At 49.7% G+C, this 8432-nt stretch overlaps 1 protein-coding gene across 1 annotated transcript; it reads right to left on the bottom strand.

Moving 5' to 3' along the window:
• Nucleotides 1–3609: 3609 nt before the first annotated feature.
• On the bottom strand, nt 3610–8171 carry LOC137087137 (zinc finger and SCAN domain-containing protein 25-like). The gene is made up of 2 exons (XM_067452044.1): nt 7107–8171; nt 3610–3781 (listed from the first exon to the last, which is right to left on the bottom strand). The coding sequence occupies exons 1-2, from the start codon at nt 8142–8144 to the stop codon at nt 3779–3781; spliced, it is 1041 nt and encodes a 346-aa protein (XP_067308145.1). The 5' UTR covers nt 8145–8171; the 3' UTR covers nt 3610–3778.
• Nucleotides 8172–8432: the final 261 nt, after the last annotated feature.

Raw genomic sequence — 8432 nt, 5'->3', positions numbered from 1 at the left:
TTTCAATCAAATAAGTGTTCTATATTTTAGCTCAATAATGTTTATTTAATATTTTGAAGAGATCTTTTGGTAGGGTACTAAATACTACTTGTGCAATAATTATAGTCAATTAATGACCACTTAAAATATATTTCGTCTAATATTTTTATTATTTATATTTCAATTTGTGTAGTAATTAAGGTTAAAATAGAGAATTCTAATTCAAAGAGGTAAATTAGAGTCATTTTGTTGCTTAAAAATTAACAATGTTAATTTGTAATGCCATTACCCAGTAGGTGCCTTATGGCTCTTTAAAGGGTCATGAAACTCTTCAGCTAAATTTTTGAGATTTTATCAGAGGTATGTGTGTTGAACATCATTGAACATAATGTTAGAATAAATAGCCTATACATATATCTAATCTAGTTGTCTTGCATTTGAATAAATATTTAGATCAAACACTAGATTTCTTTAAATGTGGAATTTTAAAACGTTAATATACTTTTATATTTTTAGTGAATAATGATACTTATATAAGCACAAGTGAATATTAATGAATGCGAGCACATATCATTTGACCGTTTCAAATAGAAACATTTCAAATAGTGCTAAAACGACCTAATTTTCCTTATTATGTATATACTACATATGAATTGATACTAAATTAAGTTTGAAATAGGACCCCCCCAGTTTCCCCCCTCCAAAAAAAAAAAAAAATCTCACTCCAACCTGAACATAAAAGTTGGCAACCCTGCACCATTGTCTGGTCTCTGACCATCATCCTCCACATCCACTCGGCAGTCTCAGAGCATTTACGTGCTCCTAGTGCCCTCTTGTGGCGATGCTGAGAATAATAACCCAACACATTTACATTACATTTACATTTAATCATTTAGCAGACACTTTTATCCAAAGCGACTTACAAAAAAGGGTAGAGCAATAGAAGCAACGAAACAAACAAGGCCAACAACCTGTAAGAGCTGTAAGAAATCTCAATTAATTAGCACAGTACACAACATTTTTTTTTTTTTTTTTTTTTTAGCCAGCTACAACAAATACTCACGTACGGAAAATACAGAACACTGGATTTTGATAGCTATGATAACAACCCATTAGGACTAAGGCTGATGCCCCAACTGTTAATGCTAAATGGTGATGATGCTAAATCGTTAATGCGGACTCAGTGGCCCAATGGGTTGGTTTTGTATGGCATTCTAGCTAAACGCGCAGCAATAGCCATCGACAGCAAAAACTCACGTACGCAAAATACAGAACACTGGATTTTGGTAGCTATGATAACTATGTAACATACCCGCCTGAAGGCACAAATCCGGATGAGAGACGTAGATATGATCCAGGAGTGTGCGCTTTTTGGTCGTTGCTGTGGTGATCAGTGAGTGCTATTCTGTATTGGTCAAGTGCAATAGGAAAAGATGTGTCTTAAGATGTTTTTTAAAAATGGCTACAGACTCGGCAGCACGAATTGAGATCAGCAGGTCATTCCACCAGGTGGAATGACCTGCCGATCTCAATTCGCGCATTAATTTACACTGTCCAATAATGCTTTATTAATGTCATTGGTGTATACTGACTGTATACTGTTTAATTATTTAAAGGTGCCCTAGAATGATTTGAAACAATATGTTAAATTGTTCTCTGATATCTACATGTAGGGTATGTGGCTTATTTAAGGGCAAAAATGGTCTAGATACAGTTTTACAGGTCCATTTGCCACTCTATAAATTGTCCCTAGGATGTAATGCTCTGTTTTTGCCTTATCTGGAAGAGTCATGAATATTAATGTTGAGCTCTGCTCTGATTGGCTTATTTCAGCAGCTCACAGCAGTTCAGTGAAGCGGCTCGTGAGCATAGACAGTAAAAGAAATGGACAGAGCTGTCCCATTGACTTCAACAGCGGAAAGTGAGGTCGATCAGAAGCACTCACTTCCTGATGGCTGAGCGAACTGCGCAGGCTCAGACTGAGCTTGAGGACGTAGATGTGACGTGAGCCTCCTGTCTGATAGCTGTAGGTCTTCTAGTAGTTGTGGAAAGTGAAATCTGAATATTTTCTCCCGTTGCTTTTGGCTCACTATCGGCTTCTCCCCATTCTTCTCCCTTGACTTTATCAGACTTTATGTCTCCACGTCCCCCCGACTGTCTCGTAGACAGTAAAAGATTGCTTCTGAGCATCTCCTCATGTCTATCCACAACTTTCCTGCAAGTCTTAGTGGGCGTTGCCATGACACTCGATACTTCCGGTTGACGGTATCTCAGTTCCAGTTTAGCACACATAACAGTTAAGCCTAGTTCACACTGCCCGATTTTTACCCCGATTTTGAGTCGCCGACAGGTTTTGCGAAATCGCAGACAAATGCCCGAGATCACAGGCAAATCGGTGCTCGTGCATGCGAGTGACAATCACGCAGTGTGAATGATCAAAGACGCGATCAGAGAGAATCGCAGATGAGCCGCTGACACCGGTGAGATATTTGGCATGCTAAATATCTGGAGCTGTCGGGGATTCAAACTCCTGCTGTGTGAACTGCGTTCTGACTGAAAATTACATCGGCGATGACCGACAGCCAATGAGAGAGAGAGATACAGGGCAGCGGGAGGTTCAGGGAGGAGTTATAGAGCAGAATATCAGTATTTTAATAAATATATTTACAATTCTATCAAACAGAAACAAAGGCCAAACATTGAAAATCGTGCAGTCTGAACTAGGCTTTATGCTGCGTTCACACCAGACTCGAGTGACGCAAATAAATAGTGCTATTCGCGCGAACTTGGACGCGGGAACATTTAGCCTCTATTCGCTTCATTAACTACACAACAGACGTGAATTTGAGTCATGGGAGGGGCTTCTGCCAGGCAGCGGCAGTCGTCAGAAGGACGAGCCGAGTTAAGGCTGCTCTCGCCGGGGTTAATGAGCGCTGAGCGCCGCCGAGCGCCTGGGTCTCACACCTCCGAAACCTACTTGCTTCCATAAACCATGCAACATAAACGGACCCGTCTGACATGCTGCTACACCCTACGCACTCCATTCAATGCACAACGAGCTTCAAATAAACTCAAGAATTGTGATGTAGAAGTAATATTTATATTTTAATATTTGTAATTGTTGAAATCATGTCAGACATTGTCAGTAGACTTTTTTTTAAACAACATCAACAATTAATTTAAGTGCATTGTAATAAAAATGTACATTTCATTGCTGTAAATGTAATTATTGAGTTTATATATTAGTTTAACCTATTTAAAATACTGCAGTACAACTGTATAATTTTTTGCAAGGGGTTTGTTTATTGTTTTCAATAATTTACAGATTTGATGTGTAGCAAGACCGCTCTAACAACCTAACGTTACCTTCCAAATATAGACCTGCACTCCGGCGGGACCCAGCACAACCGAGAGGCGCGGGATATTATTTGATGGGTGAATGCGGATGCAGGCGGCAAGATATTATTGTGTGCGTGTTGCGGGAAAATAAAATTATTTAGCGGGACTCCCGCAAAGTGGAAATATCTAACAAAATTGTAACATGTTCGATATAGTAAGGAAGGAAGAGGACACAGGGGTCGGCTGGACTGTTGATGCGTATCTTTATTTTCCCTTTCTCAATGTCAATAACACACTTCTTCGTGTGTTCTCAGTCAAACTCATAAGCAACAATAACTTCCGGTTCGCGGCACTTCCGGCTTCCGGGTAAACTCAGTCTCTGTGTTCTCGCACCAACAGTCCGACTCTCTCTCTCCCTGGTCTCCGGTTCCGCTGGTGTTTTATCCCGTCTCCGCGCTCATTACTGGAACAAGAGACAGGTGTTATTAATCTGCGTCCAACCCACTCACTTACCGCTCGTCCCGCGGCCCTCTCTCCCGCTGCAGACCTCGCTGAACCACGCCCCCCTTGCCACATACCCCCACCACCCGACTCAGGCCGGGGAGCCGTCCGGCCTGCAGCCCCCCCCCCCCACCCCCCCCCCCCCCATTTCTGGAGAGGAAATCGGCCACAGCCATCTGAGCACCCGGCCTGTGGACCACCTTGAACTTAAACGGCTGAAGAGCCAGATACCAACGGGTGATCCGCGCGTTGGTATCCTTCATGCGGTGGAGCCATTGGAGAGGAGCGTGGTCCGAACAGAGAGTGAACTCCCGCCCCAGGAGGTAATAGCGGAGAGTGAGAACGGCCCATCTGATGGCCAAACACTCCTTTTCTATGGTGCTGTACTTAGCTTCCCTCTTGGAGAGCTTACGGCTAATGTACAGCACCGGCCGCTCTCCCCCCTCCACCTCCTGGGCCAGGACTGCGCCCAGCCCCCTGTCCGACGCGTCAGTCTGCAACAAGAAAGAGAGAGAAAAGTCAGGGGAGTGTAAGAGCGGCCCGCCACATAGAGCAGCCTTCACTTGGGTAAAAGCCTGTTGACACGGCTCCGTCCACTGGACCGTATCTGGTAGCCCCTTTCTAGTAAGATCAGTCAAAGGGCTGGTGAGGTCCGAATAATTTGGTATAAACCGTCTATAATATCCCGCCAGCCCCAAGAACTGTCTTACCTCCTTTTTGGTCTTGGGCCTCGGACAGGTTGCAATTGCGGCAGTCTTATCAATTTGGGGACGCACCTGCCCATGACCCAAGTGGAAGCCCAGATACCTTACTTCCACCCGCCCAATCGCACACTTCTTCGGATTGGCCGTGAGCCCCGCTCTCCTCAGCGACCTCAGGACCGCCCTCACATGCTGCATATGCCGCTGCCAATCGTGACTATAAATCACTATGTCATCCAGGTACGCAGCAGCATATGCAGCATGGGGACGCAAAATCCTATCCATGAGTCGCTGGAAGGTTGCGGGCGCCCCGAACAAGCCGAAAGGAAGCGTGACAAATTGGTGTAATCCAAACGGCGTGGTGAAAGCTGTTTTTTCTTTGGACAATGGAGACAAGGGGATCTGCCAATAGCCCTTTGTTAAGTCCAGTGTCGAATAAAATCGAGCCGTGCCTAACCGATCAAGCAACTCGTCAACCCGCGGCATTGGATACGCGTCGAATTTCGACACAGCGTTCACCTTGCGGTAGTCCACACAGAACCTGACCGAGCCGTCTGTCTTGGGGACCAAAACGATCGGGCTCGCCCAGTCACTGTTGGACTCCTCGATTACTCCCATGTCGAGCATTGCGCCTAATTCGTCCTGAACTACTTTTTTCTTGTGTTCAGGCAAGCGATACGGCCGGCTGCGAACTACCACGCCCGGCTCGGTCTCGATATGGTGCTGAATCAAGTCGGTTCGTCCCGGTAGGGGCGAGAACACGTCAGCGAATTCCGCCTGCAATTTCGATAAATCAGCGAGTTGTAACGGTGAGAGGTGATCTCCCCCAGGGGCCAACGCGACTGATTGCGCTTTAATGCTCGCCTCTGGCCCGAGATCATCCTCTCCCCCGATCACCGTTGCCAACAACACCGATTCCACCTCATTCCATTTTTTTAGCAGATTGAGGTGGTATATTTGACGTGCCCCGTTCCTATCGGATCGTATCACTTCATAATCGAGCTCTCCTATCTGCCGTGCGACCTCAAACGGCCCCTGCCACTTTGACATTAATTTTGAGCTCGACGTTGGGAGTAGAACGAGCACTTTCTCTCCCGGTGTGAATTTGCGTAGTTTAGTACCCTTGTTATATGACCGGCTCTGGCGGTCCTGGGCTTGCAACAAATTCTCCCTAGATAGCCGCCCCAATGTGTGGAGTTTTGTTCGCAAGTCCATGACGTACTGAATTTCGTTTTTGGCCAACGAAGGCCCCTCCTCCCAAGTTTCTCGTAGGACGTCCAGCACCCCCCGTGGCTGTCGACCGTAGAGAAGCTCGAAGGGGGAAAACCCCGTGGAGGCTTGCGGGACCTCGCGCACAGCAAATAAGAGGGGTTCTAACCACCGATCCCAATTTTTGGCGTCTTCCTGTACGAATTTACGGATCATGGATTTAAGAGTGCGATTAAATCGTTCGACCAAGCCGTCTGTTTGTGGGTGATAGACGCTGGTTCGAATGGATTTAATGCCCAATAATCCGTACAATTCGCTTAACGTGCGTGACATAAACGCCGTGCCTTGATCAGTGAGGATTTCTTTCGGAATCCCCACCCGGGAGATTAAACGAAAAAGTGCGTCCGCAACACTCTTCGCCGAGATGTTGCGGAGAGCCACTGCTTCCGGATATCGCGTTGCGTAGTCCACGATAACTAGCGCAAAACGATGTCCACGTGCGGATCGCTCTAATGGCCCGATGAGGTCCATCGCAATTCTCTCGAAGGGGACCTGCATTAATGGTAGGGGGCGCAATGGCGCTTTTGGGGCGGCCAGTGGGTTCACCAACTGACATTCAGGACAAGACGCGCACCACCTGCGCACATTGTCATGAATGCCTGGCCAAAAAAATCGGGTCATTAAACGATTCAGCGTGGCCGCCTGTCCCAGGTGGCCCGCCATCGGGTTAGAGTGAGCCGCCTGGAAAAGCATTTCCCGGCGGCTCTTTGGTACTAACAACTGGGTTGTATCCACTTTTGTCTGAGCGTCTTGGGTCACTCGATACAACCTATCCTTAATTATGGCAAAATAAGGATACGTGACTGGCAATGCGGGTTGGAGGGACTGACCGTCGATAGTGCGGACCTGTTGAAAAGCATGTTTTAGAGTCTCATCTTGAGACTGCTCCAGAGGGAAATCATCGCGGTCCGAGAGAATCAGTCTCTCAACCCCGCTCGGTTCCTCTGAAGCTGTTCCCAAGGGTCCCGTATCAGTCTCGCCAACCTGCACTCGCACCGCCCCGTTCCTAGCCTTGTTTCCCCAAGCGGCATCCGCGCATAACGACCCCAATAACGCCGAAAAGGCGGGCCAATTCGTCCCCAGAATTAGCGGATGCCGGAGGTGGGGACTAACCGCCACCTCAACACTATGCTTTTTCCCCCTAAACTGTATCTTGACTGGGACAACCGGATATTCCACCACATCCCCGTGCACACACCGCACCTTAACCATGCGGCTTGTATCCAATGCCCCAGGCTGCATCAGGCTTTGATGGATCGAGGTTTGGTTACATCCTGAATCCACCAAGGCCTGATATGTACCCCCCTTGATACTTACAGGAATTTGGTACTCTCCTGCTTGATCGGGGGTGGTCCGCTGGACGTCCGGGATCCGGATCATTGTCCCGATGTCCATCCTCGGACATCGGTCCACAAAATGATCCGGATCACCGCACCGCCAGCAGGCCAGCCCAGGCTTACCCGCCACCCCTGCGGCGGGGAGTGGGTTGGAAAATGAGCGCGGGGAGGGTGTGAAACCGGAGCCATTGTCGCCACCCGCCCCTAGCGGCCCCGCCCCCCTGGGCGGAGCCCGCGAACTCCCGGATGGTCCTGGGCCCATCCCACCCCGGCCTCCGGGGGGAACGCGATGAGGGCCTGGAGGACGGGACCTGGGGAGAGGGACAGGGCGAGAGGGAGAGACAGAGGGGGGAGAGAGAGAGGGAGAGGTTAGTAGGGGCTCGCCGACCCCCGGGCACGCCACCAGATGGTCCTCCGCCAGGTTGATGGCCGTCGTCAGCGACGTGGGCCGGTGGCACTGGACCCACTCGGCGGTCTTCTTGGGTAGCCGAGCGATAAACTGCTCCAGTACCACCAGATCGACGATGTGGTCCACGTCGCTTCCACCGGCCAATAGCCATTTGCGGCACGCGTCCCGGAGCTGTTGGGCCATCGCGAAGGGTCGGCCGGCCTCGCCCCACTCCAGCGAGCGGAACCTCTGGCGGTGCTGCTCTGGGGTCCGGCCGACCCGCTGGATGATGGCCCTCTTCAGGTCTTCATATTCCAGGAGGTTCGCCACCGGCAGTTGTTGGGCGGCCGCCTGGGCTTCTCCGGTCAGCAGAGGAATGAGGCGCACCGGCCACTGTGCCCGGGGCCACCCGCAGGCCTCCGCGGCCTTCTGGAATAGGTCTATGAAGGCCTCGGGATCGTCCTGTGGCCCCATCTTGTGTAGGGGCACGTGGACCGGTGCGCTGGCGAGCCCGGCGGCTTCGGTGCGAACCTCCCGGTCGATCCAGCTCCGGAACCTCTCGCGGTCCTCTTGCTGGCCGCGGACGATGGCCTCGAAGCGGCGCTCCTGGTCCGCCCGCAGGTCCAGCATGGACTGGTGTTGTTCCTGATGGAGGGCCGCGAGGGAGGTGATGATGTCCGCAAACGGCGAGGCGGAGGGCGTTGGTGTTGTCATGGCGGCGGCGCGGTCCTACTTCCTTCCCGGGTTTCGGCACCAGTGTAACATGTTCGATATAGTAAGGAAGGAAGAGGACACAGGGGTCGGCTGGACTGTTGATGCGTATCTTTATTTTCCCTTTCTCAATGTCAATAACACACTTCTTCGTGTGTTCTCAGTCAAACTCATAAGCAACAATAACTTCCGGTTCGCGGCACTTCC

This window comes from Pseudorasbora parva, chromosome 1 (genome assembly GCF_024679245.1).
Source record: "Pseudorasbora parva isolate DD20220531a chromosome 1, ASM2467924v1, whole genome shotgun sequence".
Taxonomy (NCBI): domain Eukaryota; kingdom Metazoa; phylum Chordata; class Actinopteri; order Cypriniformes; family Gobionidae; genus Pseudorasbora; species Pseudorasbora parva.
The sequence above is the reverse complement of the archived record's forward strand: the minus strand, read 5'-3'. Positions and strand labels throughout refer to the sequence as shown.